The sequence below is a fragment of the Bos javanicus genome, chromosome 10 (genome assembly GCF_032452875.1).
Source record: "Bos javanicus breed banteng chromosome 10, ARS-OSU_banteng_1.0, whole genome shotgun sequence".
Lineage (NCBI taxonomy): Eukaryota > Metazoa > Chordata > Mammalia > Artiodactyla > Bovidae > Bos > Bos javanicus.
The window spans coordinates 91149955-91171695 of NC_083877.1; the positions used below are offsets into that span (position 1 = coordinate 91149955).

The 21741-nt window shown below is 40.5% G+C and overlaps 1 protein-coding gene and 1 long non-coding RNA gene across 3 annotated transcripts; one reads left to right on the forward strand and one right to left on the reverse strand.

Annotated features, from left to right (window-relative positions):
• Positions 1 to 854: 854 nt before the first annotated feature.
• DIO2 (iodothyronine deiodinase 2) lies at positions 855 to 15303 on the reverse strand. Of its 2 annotated transcripts, none has more exons than XM_061429601.1 (2): positions 15082 to 15303; positions 855 to 6962 (listed from the first exon to the last, which is right to left on the reverse strand). In XM_061429601.1, exons 1-2 carry the CDS (start codon positions 15301 to 15303, stop codon positions 6375 to 6377), a joined length of 810 nt encoding a protein of 269 aa, XP_061285585.1. In that variant the 3' UTR covers positions 855 to 6374. The 2 variants fall into 2 exon arrangements, with proteins under 2 accessions (XP_061285585.1, XP_061285586.1); XM_061429602.1 differs by having other exon boundaries at positions 6387 to 6962.
• Positions 15229 to 21134, forward strand: LOC133255046 (uncharacterized). The gene is made up of 2 exons (XR_009738847.1): positions 15229 to 15319; positions 19344 to 21134. It is a non-coding gene; the product is annotated as an uncharacterized LOC133255046 (long non-coding RNA).
• The last annotated feature ends 607 nt before the right edge of the window (positions 21135 to 21741 follow it).

The window sequence follows — 21741 nt, forward strand, 5'->3', positions numbered from 1 at the left end:
CTGTGAAGAAAGCTGGGCACTGAAGAATTGATGCTTTTGAACTGTGGTGTTGGAGAAGACTCTTGAGAGTCCCTTGGACTGCAAGGAGGTCCAACCAGTCCATTCTGAAGGAGATCAGCCCTAGGTGTTCTTTGGAAGGAATGATGCTGAAGCTGAAACTCCAATACTTTGGCCACCTCATGCAAAGAGTTGACTCATTGGAAAAGACTCTGATGCTGGGAGGGATTGGGGGCAGGAGGAGAAGGGGACGACAGAGGATGAGATGGCTGGATGGCATCACTGACTCGATGGACGTGAGTTTGAGTGAACTCCGGGAGTTGGTGATGGACAGGGAGGCCTGGTGTGCTGCGATTTATGGGGTCGCAAAGAGTCGGACACAACTGAGTGACTGAACTGAACTGACATACATATTAATATATACACAACTACATATATATGCATATAGACACACACACACATACAGGCATACGTGCCGTGTGTTATATGTATTGCTTAAACCGACTTCTTGGAAAGTTTATTTTTTGCACTTAGAAAACCTGGGGTGTAAATATAACAAAGTAACAGTTTGCTCCACAGTCCCTTTAACAGGCCCCTTTCCATGAATTCTGAGTGCAACTTGTTCATGAATATGGAAAGTATCTGAAGATTTTCTTTTAACTTGTCTTGATTTCCTTGAAGACTCTGGCACACAGCATGAGATTAAAATAACCTGGCGTTGCTGGCGATTTTGCCCACAAATACCAAGGAATAAATATTAGAATGATGGATTCTCTTTCCCTTGTCAACCATGAATGTATTCCTGCCAGGGGCAAGGTCTAGAGAGTAAGTTAAAAATAAACAAGTAGAACCAGAGAGTAACTTTATTCTTTTATTCAAAGTTTATTAAAATAAAGAACAAATTTAAAAGCACACATACCACTCAGCACCAATATAATAACACTCTTTCTACTGATAATCTCCAAAGCATTTCTGTTTCTGCAGTTGAGAAGCAGAGATACACACACACACATTCTCACCACATTTACCCAGTACTCATAGCATCATGCCCCGAATATTCTCCTTGCTAGGGAGGCGAGGATGGGCAGAGGCAAACGAGTGTGACTACATCCAACCACTAACTGAGTCAAGGACTCTTTCGTTAGCAGTTATCATTTGCACACTAGTAACTTCTGCACATTCTAATCTCCCCGTCCGGGTGCCCGATTATCTGGGCGAGAGATGGAGTCTGGTGACGATGTGATGCAAATTTAAACAAAACTGGCCAACATTCCCTACCCAATATCTTTTAATTGCTTTGGTTATAAAGTACTGGATTCTTATGTCATGACATCTTCCAATCTTAACACCCATAAAAACCGCACCGACCAGTGACAGGGACTGGAGAAGCCTTGAGAGGATTTTCTTTCTTTCCCACTCTATTCTGTGGGTTTCTTTCATTTATGTGTTTACCTATTTGCTTTGGGGGGAAGGGCAGGGAATGGGAGTTTTGAGCCAAAATAGTGACTTCATTAACCATCTCCTGGGTCGTCGAAGTCTCTGCAGCAAATTAAAAGAAAATAAACTCCATGGAGCTCCAGTGCTGCTGTCCAAGTTGGCAGAGAGCCCCAACTTGCATGAGCAGCATTGTTCAGAGATCACTACGTATTTGCCAACTGATTGACTCACCTTGGAACAGCACTGGATCTTAAGTCTGAGACCTTGCTTCTGGAGCTATCCAGAAGGCAAGGCATTAGGAAGTGGCCCAATATTTTGCTACAGCCACTCTAATGGCACTCATCAGTCCTCCTCCAAAAGTGAGAAGTTTTTTTCCAGGTCTTCCCAGATCAATAGACCAAGCCCCCAGGGCCTAGTTCTTCCCAGTTTGCAACTTCCTGAATCGCCCAGGTCCTGGTCCCCTTCTTTCATACAGGACACTACCAAGAGAGGGTGGATCACCAAGCCGAGGTTGGTACTTACACCCCGTCTGGACTTACATAGGAAGGCTGGGCTTAGCTTCTATTTTTAAGGTAAAGGAGGAAGAAGAGAGGAGGTTGGAATATAACTAAAAATATTTTAGTTCTGATTTTTGGCAATATCATTTTTTAAAGAAAAACTCTGGTTTTTCTTTAAAAAAATTAATTTTTAAATTTTAAAATTAAAACCTCACTGAGAAATTAAGAATCTCACTGTTAATCTCCACTGCTCAGAGAATAGCACTGAATTATGTTCTGAAAAGCTTTAAATGCTGGCAAAGGTTTTATTAATTCTTCAATGGGACAGAAGTTAGTGTCTATTTTTTCCCCTTTGCAATGGCCATCTGATTGTAATTAAGTTTATCTTCCAACTGTAAGTCAGAAATTAGGTAGAATAAATGTCCATGTTTATCCTCTTATCATCCACAGAATGGGAAGTCCTGCATGTACATTAATGCGTTCTGCTTGCTGTGGACACAGCCCATAGGGCATGCTGAGGGCAACTGATATCCTATATCCAGCTGGGAATTTCCCCAAAGGCACAGACATTGTCTTTAACCTGCATCTATGGTATTTTATGCAGCAAGGCAGCATCCATGTATGATCTCCCCATATTTCATAAGTTTTATTCAAGAGCCCAAAATGTGAAATACACTCAGACAAAATGAAAGAGAGCAGGCCTTTCTGCTCTTCTTGATCACAGAATTGGCATTTCCTGGTTAATGGTAGGAAAGTGAAAGTGTTAGTCACTCAGTTGTGTCTGACTTTCTGTGACCCCATGGACTGTAGCCCACCAGGCTCCTCTGTCCATGGGATTCTCCAGCCATGAATACTGGAGTGGGTTGCTATTCCCTTCTCCAGGGGATCTTCCTGACCCAGGGATCGAATCCAGGTCTCCTGCATTGTGGGCAGATTCTTTATCATCTGAGCCACCACTTAACTAAATCAATAGACCATTTCAAAGTTGATATTACTAAAAATCAGGGGTACATTCTACAAACAAGGTGAAGACAAAAGACGAGAGATCAAAAATATGAATATGAAAAGTCATATGAGTTAAATGATCATAACTTTAGCTATACATAGCAAGTACAGCACTAACCTGCTTCTAAGGAGGTCAGGTACACTTTAATATCTGTATGAAAGTGAAAGTGTTTGTCGCTCAGCCGTGTCAGACTCTGTGTAACCCCATGAACTGTGGCCCACCAGGCTCCTCTGTTCATGGAGTTCTCCAGGCAAGAATACTGGAGTGGGTTGCCATTTCCTTCTCCAGGGGATCTTCCCAACCCAGGGATTGAACCTGGGTCTACTTGCACTGGAGGCAGATTCTTTACCATCTGAGTCATCAGGGAAGCCCAATCTCTGTGAAACACTTATCCTATTGTGCAAGCATTTCATGTATGCCCATTCAAGAACGTCATTATTGATTTCACTATTATTTCTCTAAGCAATAAAGTAAGTTTTGAATAGTTCCAAGACATAAGTCTTTCAAACAGTACATGTTGGAGTAAATCCAGATGCTATAAATAACACCCAAAATTGCTTGGAAACTATTTCTATAATAGACAAGCTAATTCAGTTTAAAAGGCTAAACTGATAGCTCCATATAAACATAGCCTATGGGGTTGGGTGGGAGGGAAATATTTAGGTTCTAAAAAAAGACATCATATATATATATATATAAGTTTATATATGTATATATAAACTTATATCTTATACCATATATATATATATATATATATATATAAATTTATAAATTTTGCCTTGTGAGAACAGGAACAAAAATCCTTCAAAGGAACATACTTTATAAAAGATAAGATAGGTGGGGTATTGATTTCAGGGTATTGACAATACCTGTCAGTTTCAGGATATTGACAATCTAAGAATTTCTCTGAGCATACCAGCTAAACACTGATTCTCCTCTATCTCAAATAATGAGTTCTTATTAAGTTCCTTATAAGATACACCACAGGAAATCACAAAAGTTCATGTTGAGATAAATAAGTTACGTAGTTATAGGCTTCTCCTAACTCTGATAACACCAAGCCATTTTACATACTGTAGGATTCCTGAGCTTTGTCAATTCACTTTCTCCATTGGCCCTCAACAGCCTTTCTTCCGGTAACTCTCCTGTGTTCCACTGAACATGTCTTTGTCCCTGATACTCAGCCTATACCTTTGTGTGTTTACTTCCCACTGCTTCCCGTCTCCACCAGCCTATCCTCAGGGAGAAGAACTGCATGCACACAACCTTCTCTTTCTTTAAAAATGTATCTCAGCAGGGTAGTTTTCTCATCACCCTTTCCCCCAGACAACTGGCACTGCCTGCCTTAGCCACGTCTCATCCCCCCACCAGCTTCGCCAACATCCTGTTCCCTTATTGTACGTGTAGAACAAAGGGGAGGTTTACAGACAACAGCGTGAGTGTGCTGCCACCAACTTTTCTTTTTCTTCCCTAGGATACCACACAAATCACGACACTATTTTGAAGGTAAAAATCAAGGGGCTATGCCAATAAATCAAGGGGTTTAACAACTAAGGACTCAGAAATACTCTATTCTCAATGTGATTTTCCAGAAATTCATTAATGTCACATTTTCAAAATTTTTTTCTTTGTTGGTACATTTTGTAGAATTTAGAACAGTAAGAAGGTTAAATGTTGCAGTGAAAAATAATCAGTTTTTAAAATGGAGCTTTAATATCTAAACAATAAACGATACAGTGATATGACTATTATGTTGCTCCATTTAAAAAATAAAATGGTTTTTGGTTCTTGCACACTCAGTTCCCATTTTTTTTCTGATTTCAGGCAGTTAGTTCAGGAAGATATTTTCGATTTTAGATATCTTTTATATTACTTTTATGATTCAATTATTAATGGAATGGCCATAGGAACCTTTGATTGTACATATAAATATAACCATATACTATGATCTGATAACATCCTCAAATTTACAATAAAAATTTAATATACAAAATTGGTTGATCTTTTTTGGAAGTTAGGACATTAGTTAATACTTATATTACTTATAAGTAGAACTATATCTTCATTTTAAAGAGAAATATGGAATATATATTTAAATAGCATTATAAAAATGTACTACAGAAGTCTTAGATGACTCTACCTCATCTAAGAGGAACAAAGGAAAACCCAAGTCCAAATTAAATATGAATGGGAATTCCATCCGACCAAACTCCATGATCCTGAGGATTCCATCAGTAGCAAAGCCTCCAAAATCGCTGATGGGAATTGTCTCACACTTTCTTGTCCTCTATTTGGCTCTATATTGCTGAGCTCATCATTCAGAGAACACTGCCATAGAGGCCCAGACCAAGAAGCAATGGGACCACAGTACAACTGTAGGGATACAGAGGGGGACCCTGGCCCCACTGGGCCCACTGGTGTTACCTTTCATCAGCATCGCGAGGTATAATCACCTACTGAACACGTAAACACCACAAACATGTTTCAAAAAGTAATACGAATATTAAAATGCATTTTTTCCCTCTCAATCCCCCTTTCTCTTCAATCCAGGAATATATGACAAATACATAGATCTCATATGTATATTCTCTATGCTATCTTAGTGGAGCTTCTTTTTCTAGCTTTGCATATGTTTCCATGTTTCTGTGACTGACAAATTAGTACCACTCTCTACAGTTTCAAGGTGAAGCTCTATGAAACCTCCTAATCTTTCTGCCTCATTTTCCTAGCTTGTCGATTTGATTTGCTTCTAGTACTTTCTCCACCTGTCTAGAAAGTAACCATCAGATATCAGATGACCATTCTAACCCTCCAGTAGGTATCATTCTTGATATCTGCAAATATACCTGCGAGTTCTGGGACATTCAGACTGGCACAGAGCAGTACATGGCTAGAAACTAGAAGGTCAAAAACTTCTCTAACATGTTAAACAATAAGGTCCTAACCACATGGCCTGGACTTGAAGACTCATTCTCAGTAAAGATTTGGCAAATATCCAGCTGGGCTCTATCCATACTGAATAAAGCCCAGGTAATACCCTTTACACTAACAAGGATGGTGGCTTCCCTAACATAGCAGTCATTCCCGTAGTCTTTTCTTCAGGTCCCAGGGCAGGCATCAGCTGTATCACTTCTTTTATGATGGCAGAAATGAACACATGCTGAAACAAGTTTTCTTCTTTTCCATCTTGGGATCTTTTCATTCTGGGCTTTTCACCAGGAAGAGAAGAGATAGGGCTACTATTTAGCCAAAAGCCATTTAAGTGGTCAAAGTAGTATCCAGATGTTAGAGGTTTATGTTCTTCTGACACGTAAATTCCCGTCTTTCAGTGAGAAAATGGGACTCAGTTGAAATAGTGGATTGAATTCTTAGTTTCCTTGTCTTTACATAAATTAAAAAAAAAAAAAAAGCTCTGTTACAATCATACTTTTAACCAGCTAATCTAGCTTTCATCTCTTGCTGAAATTCTTCTCCAGCCAACGCCGGACTTCTTGCAGGTTGTAAAAGAAGGGGCCCTTTCCTCCCAGATAAGCAATTTTCTGTCTCTGCACGATGCACACACGTTCAAAGGCTACCCCATAAGCAACGTTGGCATTATTGTCCATGCGGTCAGCCACAACTCGGCACTGGGGCGGCAAGGAGAAACGCTCCAGGAGCTGGTGGGCTGCTGCGCATCGGTCTTCCTGGTTCCGGTGCTTCTTCACCTCGAAAAACAAAGAAGAATCCCCAGGCACTGCCCAACCATCTGAAGGATGAGCCTCATCAATGTAGACCAACAGGAAGTCAGCCACGGATGAGAACTCTTCCACCAGTTTGCTGAAGGCTGGCAGCTGGTTAGTGAAAGGAGGTCAAGTGGCCGAGCCGAAGTTGACCACCAGTGGGCGCTCAGGGCTGGCAAAGTCCAGAAGGTGGCATTCAGTTCCATCCACTGTTTTCTCCTGGGCACCATTTCCACTGGTGTCACCTCCTTCCGGACTGGAGACATGCACCACGCTGGAATTGGGGGCATCTTCACCCAGTTTCACCTGGTGATGGAAAACGAAAGAGAGAGGCAAGACCACATGAAGCACGCACTCACTTCAGTTCACTCTGTACAGAAACGATTGGCTCTAATAAAATGCGGCATTTCCTTCGGAGGATATGGTAAACACATATTGACTTGAGTAAAGACCCATCATGGCAGGTAAGGTAATGAATGGCCCCAAAGAGAATAAAAGTCTTTTTCATTCTGTCTAGTCACTAAAGGCAATTCTTCTCATCACTGAAGGTACTGCAGTTAACTGTCTTCATAATTAAGTTGAGGCTAATGTTCTTTACTGTGCTTACTCTGTGTCAGTGCTTAGCTCACAATATATAACAAATGATTAATGGGTTTCATTTTAGAAGTGAAAAGTGAATGGTCTACTTTAAAATAAATGATCAGAGTTGTGGGACATGGCACCTCTTTCTGAATTCCCACTTCTGAATTCTAAAGTACTCAGGAAAGTCCTTTATAGTCATATAGCCTAAAAGTCATTTAATCTGAACCAATGGACAAGGATGCCTATGGTCTCTATTTCTACCCAGAATGCAAAAACCTGGGGTCTGCCATTTATAAGAAGAGCTACTCCCACTTAATCTCTCAAGAGCTGCAACTATCCCATCTGTAAAATGGTCATTTATAATGTCCATCTTCCTCGTATGTTTATGGAAGGATGACACAGGGAAAAGAGCTCTGTACACTATAAATCATTGTGGGAGCGTAAGTTGCCATTATAGATGCCATGCAAACATGTGAAACTGAATACCATTTTTCTGAGTAATTCTATGTTGTAATATAATTATTCTTAGAAGTGATTCGAGCTTTCTTTGGTATGACATCCTTTCTGGAGGTTTCTATAGCTACTGCATACTTTAGGGTTCTTTTGACTAGAACCTCGCCATTTCCATTAAACAAACAAATGAATGGAAACATATACTTTTATCTTTTGTAGAATCGGACTTTTAATTTCTCATATTTCATGCGTGTTTTAGTTTGTTTCACCTTTTTATCTCAGAAGTCACAAGCCATTTACTTTCCTACCACACATTTTATTAACAAATCCCACTGGATTTAGAATGCTCAGGCAGAAGAGGTGTAGCGCGAAACTGTTCTAGGTGCTCCCTTTGCATGTGGTTTAAATCGCTGAACACAGACTGAAAGAAAGTTTGCTGGCCTTTGAATCTGTAAATTGATAATAAAAAGCAGGCAACATAAAAGAGCCAATTACTTCAGTTTGAATTAACAGAATTGGATCTTCCCCTAGAATGGTTTAATCAAAGCCAATAACACTGGGGACAACTTACAGCAGTATAAGTGATTTTTATACACTGTCCTTAATATTACAAAACACTTCCAACTGGATTCATTTTCCCCTCATATAAATACCACCGCATGTAACACTGATGTTAATTGAAGTCACTTACAAGCGAATTGTTAAAAACTCAACAATTTAAACCGATATAAAACACTCAAGGGGTTTCATGGAGAAGCTTCTACCTCATGTTAATACATAACTTGTTTTAACTGCAGAAGAAGTAGTCAAGAAATCCTTTATCTCCCTTGTGAAAAATCCTAGCAGGGCAGGTTTAAAACAAGGACTAATAAGCTTTCTAAAATAAATGTTAAAACAATAATCTTCTTTCTTAGAAAAGGAAGGTGGTGTTGTGATTTAAATAAGTACATTTGTTTTCAATCACTGTCAGGAAAAAAGTTATTTTCTTTATATTAATTTTCTTGGTTAATTTGTAAGTGGAACTAGGTGAAGAAACCTAGTAAACCACTTTGAGCTGGACTGTTTTATATGAGCTACATTCATCTCTTGAAATTTTAAAATGTACTTAAAATGCAAAGATATACATCCTAAAGGTATTATAAGCTTTTTAATCTATGGGTTATTTTTATACTTCTTTGTAGATTTAGATAAAAGGTAGCATTACCATCACCTTCTCATTATATCTTCCCCATTTAAAAAAACCAATAATGATTCTAGGATGGCTGCTTCTAACACTATTGTCGTGCTGTGTTTTTCAACATGCTGTGATATGAAGATCTGAATGCATTCAGACCAGTCTGAGGAACCCATACGCAGGAGAAGAATCATCTCTGGCCTGCAGACTTGTAGGTTCCTGGTAGGCTGAAAACACCCACCTGCATTTTGGAGTCATTTCTAAGAATGGAACTTTTGTGTTGGCCTTGTGACATGGGCCTCTGATGCCCCTGACTTTCGCCCAAGCCGAACTGTTGATCCTTGCATTATGCCTGATTCTTCAACTGAGTAATCTAATCTGCCTTCAGTCGTAGGTGACTCTCTTGTTACCTGTAATTAGTTTTCTTGGAATGTTAAAGCACCTTCTCCTTCTTTAGTGACAATGTATAGTTCAGCCACATAATTTTCTCAAAATACAAACACGTTAGTTCAACTTAGAAAACTTAAAACACGTACAACACCTCTACTTTAAAATATTAGGATAAGCTACCAAATATATCATGTTCTTTAGTATGTGTGTTTGGTGGGGGAGTGGGCAGAGGTTGGCATTTTGTTAAGCTGGAGAACAATGGATATGTATGCTTGGAATTTTTGGTTGAATAAAGTTTTGAATGGATGGTAGCTGTTATCATCTTAGCTGGAGATCAGCAAAGCATTTTACATTAATAATAACCTTGACCTACAGTGAACATCAGCACATTGGAGTGATGGAAGACCTCAACAAGGCAGATGACTTCAAAGGGTGAAGCCCCTGGAAGCCCCTGTAGAGCACCGCCACAGTCCACACCCAGTCCTGTTATTCTGTTCTTGATCATCTCTGCTGTTCAGTGCATAAAATGAGAGTAGCCAATCCTCTTTATTTTGTAAAGGAGCCATAGGACTTGACTGCAGATTAGAATGCCATAAAAAAAATTATACTTTTGTTCATGAGGGTGATTAGGTAAGAGAAAATGCATAGGTATGCACAATGCTATTACTACAAATAGGAGGGAAAAACACACACCCATGATTTGAAGGTCCAGACATGAGTAGATCAGTAGTCTGCTTTTATAAATGTCATATTCTAATCATTCAATTTATCTATTTTTTGCTAAAAACTGCTGATATGGGATAATTTAGCAACAATAAAGGGAAAAGCTTTTTATAAAATGAAAGTCTGCTTTAAACTGAAAAAAAAACATCTTTTAGAAGGATATTATTGTTCATTTCTCACCTTCCTATTTGGTCATCAAGAAAATTAAGTTTGTATTATGACCAAAGTTTCAAAGGGTGAATTTCTTAGTTTACTCTGCTTCACACCTTGCTGAGGTAGAATGGGAGAATCATCGCTGTCTTCCACGATGGAAGAGTCTTTCCCCAGGAGCAAAGCATTCCTTGACAGAAAGCCAAAATGATGAAGAAAATAAAGTTGGTCCATAGTAACATTTAGGCTGCAGGAAAGAAGCTTGACAAAAACCAGTTATCCCCTGGTACTCCCAAGCCCTGTTTGAATTTCCCACAGTGGCACAGAAAGTCTCCTGGCCACAAGTTACCTATCATCTTCATTTCTCCTTCTTAGAGGGTTTGTGTTTGGTTTTTGTCCTTAATGAGACATATTTGCCAAAGAGGCATTCAAAAGGCATTTTTTACTCTTGCGGAAGAGTAATTAGGTCGGTACCTCTTTCCCTGCCAGCATTAGCCGCTCTAAAGAGAACCCTGCCCAGTATTTAATGCCCAAACACAAGAAGCATCATTTCCACTAATTGGTCTTGAAGTTCCGATGTTCCCAAAGGGTCCCTTTATTTTGCAAGGATCAGAAAGGACATACGTAAAATGTAATATCGTCATCACTGACTTTTACCTCTCTCATCTGCTCTATTACATCTGTCCTTTCTTCTGTTTTTTAAAATCAACATCAACACAACACCACCAAGGGAGGGAAATAAAGGGTTTGCATTTTTATAACAAAAGACATCTCTGGGCCAAGCTCAAATGTTGTCATAGCCATATTTATAAATATGAACAATATGGTGTATATTTGATTCCCTTGATGATAGGATCCCTTTTGCGGACAGTTTTCAGTGCATGAGGAAAAGGATAATGCTGCTTTAGCATGTGGACTGTGAAATGCAGGGCAAGGGAAAAAAAAAAGAAAGAACCATTCATCAAGGAGAAGCTGGAAATAGAGCATATACTACTAACCTTGTTTTTCTTCCTTTTCCACAGCCTGAGAAAGGCCTCTGGACAAAATATCACCTAATCTCATGATAGAAAGCAAAGCAAATGATAAAAATCGGGGTAGGTATGTGGCAGAATTCTTTTTACACCTCCTTCTTGCTCTCCAAAGCCCTGGAAATTTCAAATTCTTTGACACAATGACCAGGCTACATCAATGTCCTTACAGACGTGGCCAAACAATTATTAAGCAGCATTTTAACCATTTATATTCAAATCGGCCAAACAAATCAGAGGATCAGCTACCTACTCTTTCCTCTGAGTTCAATTCCCTGTTTGGCCATTCTCTTTTTGATTTGTAACTTGAAAACACAGCTCGAAGCTCTATCATTTCCCAGTGTTTTATCCAAGTGATGAACAAACTCTGGCGGGAGCCTGCCTTGTGTTCTTTGGGGAGTGTTTCTTTCTTAGAAGAGCCATTTTCCATTATAGAAACGAGTGTCAAAAGGCTGAGGGGAGTGAAGAGGAGGAGGAGAATGTTAAAGAGACCCTTTCAAAACCAAAATTATATGTTCAAATGAATATGTTTTCTGTGCCACAGCAGTATTGCCCATGTAGGAGCTAAAGTGCTTGTCAGCATCTATACTGTGTGTTTATTTTACACTTCATTTAGGTAGGAGCCAGCCTCCCAGACAGAGCAGTCTGCTTACTGGTTGTATTTTTGAGTCTTTGAGTACCAGTACAAAGATGCAGTGTTAGACGCAGTGACACTGACTAGGGAAAACTTAAATAACAAACATCTATTATACACCTCAATCTCTCAACAAAATCCATTAGACTTCCTTTTTTCATCAAAATCATGCTTGGGACTCCCTCTAATCAAACCCAAATTATCTTTACAGGCTTCCCTAGAAAGTTCATTTTAAGTCCCATGCAACATTTTAACGAAGAAGGGTTTTCTGTTTTATTTTGTCCCAAGTTTTTTGGTTTTTTTTCATTTCTTTGTTGCCTCCTGCAGAAGCCAAACACAGGGATAACATTTTTACCACACTTTCTCTAAATAGGTTCTCAAGTATCTGCCATTCGACAACCAGGAGAGTTAGAAACGGCCTGCCTCCTTGGATGGTATGTGCACACTCGACATCCCGGAACACTCTGCTTCTGGGGGTGGCGGCCTCAAGTCAGGATTGTGAAACAGGGCGACACCAAACAGAGACTCCTCCAGTGAGTCTCTAGACATGGCTACACCCAACGGCAGTGGCACAGATGACAGCAGCATTCAGGGAAGTGATTCAACCCGTTTTCGAGGTTCTGAGTGACCCCGAATCGCCACCACCACCCTTTCTACACTTGGAGATGGAAGAAGACCTAAATTCAGCACAAGCTGCGTTTACCATGTTTCCAGTCATCACACACCCAGTCCAGTCTTATCTCTGGATATATGAGTTCTTGGGTTGCTTCTTCTCATGGCAGCATTTACATAAGTCATGAAAAACGAACAGCATGACATCAGTCATGAATTTGGTCACTAATCAGTAGACAGAAAGAGTACAGAAGAAGAACACACAAACCATGTGCAAAGAAGAAAACAGATCACTCAAGCTTCTCAGTCCCTTGGAGGAGGGACAACAAAACATTGCAACACAATGAAACCCTATACATTGGTGAAAAAATAAATAAGTGATCAAGGTTATTAAAGAGGCATGTGTTTCCTTTTCTCTTTTTACTTCAGTAAGCTGCTTGATAGGAGAAACAGCCTCACTTAACATGGGTGGGTACCATTACCCCCTCCATATTTTGTGTGAGGGTATCTATGAATACAGGTAAAATTCTCCAAAGCAGTGGTTTTTCCTGTATGGCAAAAGTCAATGACTTTCAAAACAGGAAGAGTTTAATAGAGATCAAATAACTGACATTGCTATGATATCTCCTAACACCTAGGAAAAACAGATACAGGTGAAAGAACTTCCTAAGTCATAATACACCTAACATACTTGTGTAAGCCCCACTCTCCTCTAAATTCTCTACCCCTCAAAATGAAACATAAACATTCAGTATATACATGCATGCAAATGAAGCGATCGTCTCAATATCTCCTTCCCACATCACCCATTCAGCCCATGTACATAATATAAAATGAGTTTTTGGTGTTAGAACTTTGAGTAGCACTTAATATTATTATAAAGAAAATTTCACTTACTAACAAGAGCTCTTAACTATTTTCCGATCTTCAGGACAACGAATACAAACCTTCTGCAGGTTAGTGCCAATAACAAAGACAAGTATCATACTAAAACTTTCCTAGTTCACCAGGAATATTTTCTTCTTAAACATTTGTTTAATTTTCAGTGGAAGGATCCCACTCTGGATTCCTTGTTACTAGAAATGATTTCTTATCCTTTGCTGGTGCATAGATATTTTTTAATGTTTATTTTATATTGGAGTATAGTTAACAATGTTCTGCTAGTTTCAGGTATACAGCAAAGTGATTCAGTTATACATATAGACATACCTATTCTTTTTCCAATTATTCTCCCACTTAGGTTATTACAGAGTATTGAGCAGAGTTCCCTGTTCTATATTATAGGTCCTTTTTGATGATCTGTTTTATATAGAGCAGTGTGAACATGTGAATCCCAAACTCTCAATCTATCTTTCCCCCCAACCATTCCCCCCTGGTTACCATAAGTTCATTCTCTAGATTTATTTTTCTAGTGTTTATTTATAGAGGACTCATTCTCTTCTTCCTCTTATTCTAGTTTTCCAGCTGTTTCTGAGGCTCTGCCTGCCTATAATACATCACTCACTAGCTCCCACCTTTCTCTTAAACCCCCTTCCCCAGCATCTCGGGCAAGGTGCCTCAATACTGTTGAGGGAAATCAAGGATGTCTGCTTTGACAGTAGCTTTTATGGGATGAGTCAATTCTTCCTAAGCTCAGGGACCTTCAGGAGTCACACGGGCGTAGGGGAGGGAGCAAACTGACAAAGGACCCGGTGCCCTTTCTTCTCTGCCCCTTAAGATCTGACCCAAGGATGCCCCACCACCTCGAAGCAGCATTCTTCACTTCGAAACAAAACCTTTCTGGGTTTGAGAGGGCAGCCCCGGGGCCATGGCTTCAGCAGGTAAGTGAAGCCACTGCTTCAGGGTTCTAGGCACGAGTTATAACAGCTTTGAGACTGTCGTGAACCCTAGACTTATCTGCTCGGTCTAAAGGCAACCTGCATAAGTTTTGAGAAACAAAGCAAATGTGGTTTCTCAAACAAAGTCTGGATCATTGACAGCTTGTTCTCAGACCTTTCCTTTTCAAACAGATACCGAGTAACTCCAGACTCGGTGCCGGATGACTGCTTCAAAAGGCTGAAATCCAGATCAAGGCACGAGTTGACGGGGCACACAGACTTTCTCCCATTAACTCTTATTTCTACCAGCAATGAAGCCACGACCAGCTGAATCACACCCACTCTGTTATTTCCTTAAATCTTTTTAGCTCTCTGAGAGTCCTGTGTGGTGTTGACTTTCTTCCCCCCTGCTTTTTAGTGCCCACCCATTAAACAGTCTTTCCTAAAGTCTCATGCAGCCTCTCATCAAGCAAAACATCAAAACCGCCAGTTCATGATGAGAGCAGAATAAAGGCAGGGTCTGCCCTCCCCGGACACCTTTCTGACGTTTCCCAACATTATTCTACAGACACGAGTACCCTCTGCTCCCAAGTCACAGCAAGCCACTCCTGACTCTTCTTAGAAAGGCTCCTTCTGAAGTCACATAGAGTCACTGGGACTCAGTAATACCTGTCATCCCCAAATCTCAGGTGCGTCATCGTGGGACAGGTGTAGAGAGTAAACACCCGAGCATCACCTTACGGCCTCCAGACAGGGCTCCAGAGTGCTCACCCCTCAGCTCCTGCAGGCATCCGGTCCCCTCCAGCATCTCCGCCTCCCGCCCCCGACAGCCCTGCGGAGAAGCCCCTGGAGCACAGCTCACCTGTTTGTAGGCGTCGAGGAGGAAGCTTTTCCAGATGCAGCGCATTCCTTCTGAGGTCAGCATGCGCCTCCACTGCCCGCGAGTGGACTTGGAGCGGCTCAGCAGCAGCACCACGTGCTTGAGGAGAATGACCGAGTCATAGAGCGCCAGGAAGAGGCAGTTGGAGAAAAAAACTGGCAGAATCTGCAGTGTGATCAGCAAGTCTACGCTGAGGATGCCCATCTTCTCTGCCTCCCGGGTCAGTTCCCTTGTGCGCTCTGGTTCCCCTTCACCCTCTTATTTAAAAGGGGGTGGGGGTAGTGATGGAGAGAGGTGGGGGGAGGTGAAGGGGGAGGTCGGGGGTGGGGGATAGGGGGAGAGAAGGAGAAAAACTAAATTAAAAAAGAAGCCCAAGTTGTCTCCTTTTTCAAAGAAGCAGAAATGGCAAGACCAAGTTCCAGTCTCTCCAGCCCAGCAGTTGGAGTGTGCCCATCAATTCATTCAATTCGGAGCTGCTGCTTTTTTTTTTTTTTCAGGATTTAAGATGTTAAAACAAAAACAAAAACAAAAAAACTGGCGTACCCGTCCCTAATCCAGTTACCCCTCTCAGAGTCGGTTAAAGACAGGCAGTTCTACTTTCATTTCTAAGCACCTATGAGACTGTGGCAGAGATTGCAAAATTTTCTGTAGCTTTTCATTGTCTCTGTGTTCAGAAATGTAGCCCGTTTCTTTCTAGAATTGCCAGAGTTTTGAAAATGTGCTTGTAGGGTAGTTTTTTCCCCTCTTTACTCCGTTTACACACACTTTCTGTTCTTCTCCAGCCTGTCTCACTCTCTCCTTTCCCCAGGAGCGTCTGACTCCTCTTTCCCTGACTGCCTCTGGCTTCTCCTTCCTGCTCTGTCTGTGGTGCAAAGTGCCTCTCTCTGCAGCCCAGTGAGTCTCCCTGAAGCCTTTTATACATTCCCTGGCTAATTGCTGCAATAGAGAAATGAAAGCCTAATCTTGGTAAAGATCTTGACGTCATTGAGAAAGAGGGCTTTACTTTGGCCAGGACTGCAGTGAATAGAAAAGCAAAACTCGACAAGTTTTTTTTTTTTTTTTTTTTTTTAGAAGAGGGGGGGTGGCAGAGGGACAGTGGAATTTTGCTTTGTGATTTAAAGAGAGAGGAAAAAATTAATACCTTTGAGGGTTTTCAGGAAATGCTCCCAAACTTTGGGAAAAGTTATTTAATATAGCATGTGGGTTGATGGGGAAACTCTCCTCCGATTATTATTATTGTTCTTGTTTATTTATAAGGAGTTTGGGAAAGAAAGGTTCCTGGAAGGCAGGTAGAAAAGAGGAAGAGTGATCAGACATGATCTCTGTTCTCTTTCTTGAAAGATGTGAATGCTTACCTTCCGTCTTTATGTCTACATCCTACAACTATCTCCCGTCAGATTTGTGACCTAGGTTCTTTAAATATTTTTGAGTCATGATCTTATTTAAGAAAATCCAAACTGTGAGGTGGAAAACTTTTAAACTCTTTGAATACCATCACAGCACTTCTTTAAAGCTTCTTGTAGAAAATTAGTGCAAATTTTCTTTTCAGTTTTACTGAAGTTTCCAATGCAAAAAAAAAAAAAAAGAAAGAAACAAACAAGAAAATCTTCCACCCATGAAAGTAGCTAGGTGACCAGACTTCCTTTCCATTCCATTTTGCCTAGATGCAGATTAAATAAAACTTTTATCTAATGGCATTAAGATGCCATCAGAGTAAGAAATACATTCTTTATAAGAGAGCTCTTTAAATTCTGAAATTGCCCTGTTTCTGTTAGCATAGCCCCTAAGAAACATGATACTTTGGGGAATCTTCCTTTTTGCTTGAAAAAATTTTAATAAAATTTGTAGGTTGTTAAGAGCAGACTTTGAATTGTCTCAAGTCACACTGACCACACTCAGTGCTTGCTTTGCCCATTGCTTTCTGAACAGACAGGTACTTAGTCAGACAATGCTTTGGCAGAATGCCATGACCTCCATCTCATTCTAATTTTCTTTCCTCACTTACCTAACAGATCACCTCTAGGAATTATATTTTCTTGGAAAAAGGAATGGCAAGTACAGACATTGGGGTGGGGATATAGAATGGTAGTTGAAAATTAATTTTCTGACTTCTCCATGTTCAAGGAGCTCTCCTTACACATGAGTTAAGCAGTGGGTGCAAATATGAGGTCCATTTCTCTGTATTGTCCCTGTCGGTAAAATCTGCAAGATTACGGAACTCATTTAAAAGCCTAGGGCAGGGGTCATTAATTAGTGGACCCGTGGGCCAAATTCAGCATGCATATGCACTTTATCTGGTTGGCATAGTGCTTTTTGGCTTTAAGAAAATAATTGAATGAGAGTGCCTGTAGGTTCTGAGAGACCAGAGTTTTCTGTCTGTTTTGGTCATTGGTATCTCCTAGCAGTTGGAACCATGCCTGGCACACAGTAAGTTCAAGCAAGGAGTCTTGAATGGACAGATGGGCTGGGCATACATTGCTCCACACTAGGGGGCACCATCCACATACAATATGCTGACGCTCACTGGGGTGCTCCAAAACTTTGTACAACCTGGTGGACTTGGGGGTGGTCCTCCCCACAGGCACAACCCTCACCACTCCCTATTGTCCTAAAAACCTGATTCCTTCATTTTTATCATCACTTTAGCCCATGGCAAGTTTTGGATTTGCGTCACATGGACTAAATTTTTAGAGAAGACGTCAAAGCTTAGAAAAATGAACAGAAGTCACATAGAAAAATATTTTTCCTATGACTAGCATACAGTGTTAGCAAAGGATATTATTTGTATACATAATATACATTCACTCCATTCCCTCAGTTTTCTCGACGCACTATGGAAGAAAAGAAGGGACAAAGAAAGGGAGGTGACAACATGGTGTTTTAACTGGTGTAGATGGGAAAACTATGGTGCCCAAAGTGCCAGCTAACAGTGACTGAAGGTGTGGACTCGGGAACACACACTGCCACACAGTGCCCAAGCCTGAAAAGTTCATCCCTTCTCAGACGTTCCTTTTGCTCTGTGTGAATTAAACCAGTGCTACTTTAATGTAGAGATATCTTGGTAGCTACGAGCCAATTCTCCTGCACTTGTCATTTGCTTTCAATGCGAGTTGTATGTTTGGAAATGGCAAGACAAGGAGGAGGTTTGGTAGAAAATCAGAAAAAAAAAAAAAAACGCCTTCTTTTAAAATGCAAAGTTCAAGGCACATGCAGACTACAAATGGTGAAAATCAGATTTTTTTTTCTTTTTTACATTATTTATGCTCTTTCCTATAAAATCAGAAGTGTTTGAGAGGGTTTTTTCCTTAAAAAATTAGAAGAACAAATTGGCAGAGAGTCAATCTGATCATGACATTTCTCAGATTTTTTCTATCACTTTCTCTAAATGAATGAATGAATAAATCACAAAACCAAGCACTGTTCTTTTTAGATGGTCTGTCTAATCTAGAAATTATATTTCTCCAAAGCTATTTCTCTTTTTATCATGATTCATAATGGCTTATTCTAGTTATTAATATTTAGCACTTTGATCTTCAAGTAATTTTATATCCTTTAAGCGACAAAAACAACCCATAAAATGACAGAGGATGATTTGTCCCAATGTGTAAATGAGAGAAAGTAGATCATCAAGGTTGTAGAGCCCCAGCTGGTATTGGGTATTTCCCCCAACTCTAAACCTCAATTCTTTTCCTATGTGACTATTTTATTGATCCTGGTCATTACTCTGAAAATGAAAACCCTTGCCCAAAGTGGTTGTACTAGGTAATTTTACCTTCTGAATTACAAAGGATATCTGGGATTCCATATCTGCTTAATATTGCCCAACTCAAGCTCTTGGTTCCATTCGAAAAGCTTGGATATCTTCTTGATCACATAAGTATTCTTAGCCTTAGCGGTTCAGTGGTAAGGAATCCACCTGCCAAGGCAGGAGGTGTGGATTTGATCTTGGGTCAGGAAAATCCCCTGGAGAAGGAAATGGCAACCCACTCCAGTATTCTTGCCTGGAAAATTCCATAAACAGAGGAGCCTGCCAGGCTACAGTCCACGGGGTCACAGAGAGCCACACGACTGAGTGACTGAGCATACAATACAAGGCAATATGTGGTATGCTGGTTGAATTTCCCCATACAATGTTGTATACAGGTTTTAAATTCCAAAAGAGAGGTAGCTAGAGAAAGGTGATTTAGGCTTTTTAATAAGAGAATCACTATAAAATTGTTTTTTTTTTTTTCCCCTTTTGATAGCTTGAGAGCAGCATGTACTACCATTCATTGCCTCCCTCTGGTTGGAAAAGCAAGCATCTGAGTTATAAGGCTTCCTTTGGTCTACTTTTTGACTCTTAAGTTGAAATTAAGAGAATGAAGTTGGATAACCTAAAAGCAAACCCAGAGATTTCAAGGATGGAAGCTACCACTACTCTTTGTTGTCTGAAGATGCCAAAGGGCATTCAAGAATCTATGGAATTCATGCTGTGGATTTTCAAGCAGTCTCAGCTTCATAAAATTTTATTCCTTCTAACTCAAGTGATTTGCTGAAGTAAATTTTAAATGGAGATTAAATTTTACTTTCATTAAAAAAAAAAAAAAACTTGTCTAATCAATATATTATAAATCCAACAATGTCTGGTCAGGACAGGTTGCACTGATTTTGGTCTGGGAATATGATCGCCATACATACACCTACCTGCCAAGAGTGCATTTCAGAGAAGGAAATCACAAACATTGTTGTTATTTAGTTGCTAAGTCATGTACGACTCTTTGAGACGCCATGGATTGCAGCCTGCCAGGGTCCTCTGTCTATAAGATCTAGATTTCCCAGGCAAGAATACTGGAGTAAGGTGCCTTTTCCTCCTCCAGGGGATCTTCCTGACCCAGGGATCAAACCTGTGTCTCCTGCATTGGCAGGTGGATTTTTTTTTTTAACTGCTAAGCCACCTGGGAAACCCAGCCACCACAACTTTCCATCCCTGGTGACTCCTGGTTGTGCTGAGAGGGAGTTATAATGAAGGGTTTATACCACAGTGACTGAATCAGTCAGAATTCCCCGTGGGCCCATCCATTCTACAAACAGTTGTGTTCCCTGCCTTGTGATGAAAGGGGAAGCTCAGTGGATAAACAGACACCCCAGAGTCAATTCTGACGCACTTGAACCAAGCAACTGAATGCTGGGGCCAAGAAGGGGCAGACACTGTGGGAGGGTGAGCAGTCTATCCCAGCAGCCCAGCCGTGTCTTAGGTCCCTTGGCAAACCCTGGCAGAGGGCACTGTCTGAGGTGTTAAGACATTCTCCCCTCAGGAACAGCTGCTGCTCTTTTTTTTTCTTCCAGGCCACCTACTGGCAAAACCAAGAAGGAAAGGAAAAGGGAAAACACAGGAGGAGGGGAAAGCAGAAATGGAGAGAAGGAAGATGATGCTGGTGGAGAGGAGAAAGGAATGTAGAAAGGAGAAGACTCAATGAATTGCCCACGGAGGCTGCCACAAGAGAGCCCATTAATGCCTGTTGCGGTGATGCAGGAAGACAGACGACCAGAAACTAGACAGATGCCAGCGACTCAATTCACAGAGGCCACAGCTGTGAGGAGACGACGGCTTTCCTTGGCCGTTGACCTGGTCTAGACCCAAACCGATGGCCAGTCTGCACCCCTGGTGCTCAGACCTCTTTAGGTGCTCTGAGACTCTCTGAGTGTGAATTTTGAGACTCGTTTATTAACCTCTGGAGACACCAGGGTTGGATGGAGGGTTAGTGGAATAGATGAGAAGAAGAACACTCTGTGAAGTTACATGCAGCGAACTCCTTCAGGACAAAAAGCCCTCAGAAGGAACAAATTGAACTCATCTTTTCCCAAAATTTGATTCAGTGTCTTCATTCTCCCCAAATCCTTGACCCAAAGCAATAGACCAAAGGAAACAACGAAACAGTCAGAAGCAGTCATCATTTTTGGAACAACTTTTCTTCTCCTTTGTTTCATTCTACAGCTCATAGGAAACCACCAGATGATAATTAGGTTTTAAAATAAAATAAGTCATTCTCTATAAATGGTTTTATAGTAGCTCTTTTTAAAAAAATCACATATACATCACCTCATTCATATGCTGAGTACATGAACACAGAGCTTGGCAAAAAATATTAAGACACATGCTGCTTCATGCCATTCCAGAGGTAATACTGTAGCTTGTTCCCACTGAGAGCAAAGGATGCCACACCTCCTCTCTCAAGATTCAGTAGGTACAAATGCACAGAGAAAATAAGATAGATATTCTATTTCAAGCTCAGTGAAAGTGGTGAAGCTAATAGAATTAACTGTAGCATGAAAAATCCATGTTTGATATGGGGATAAAATACCTGCAATGAGATTGATTGTACAATAAGATACGTCCCCAAGGGAGGTTATGAAAATATTATCAGTGGACCTCTTCTCGAGGTAGAGAGGGAGGCCAATGAGATAATCTCTCAAAACCCTTTTAAGCCTCTGGTGCTATTAAGATAATAGTTAAGAATAAGTTAATATATAACACATACATAAAATAATCCAGCTGGGCTAATGGCAGAATACCATAATCATAAATTATCTCTTTGTCCATTTCAATTCTGAAGACTTATTTTTTGTATGATTAAGTAAATAGTTATGCCTTTCTAAGAGTCA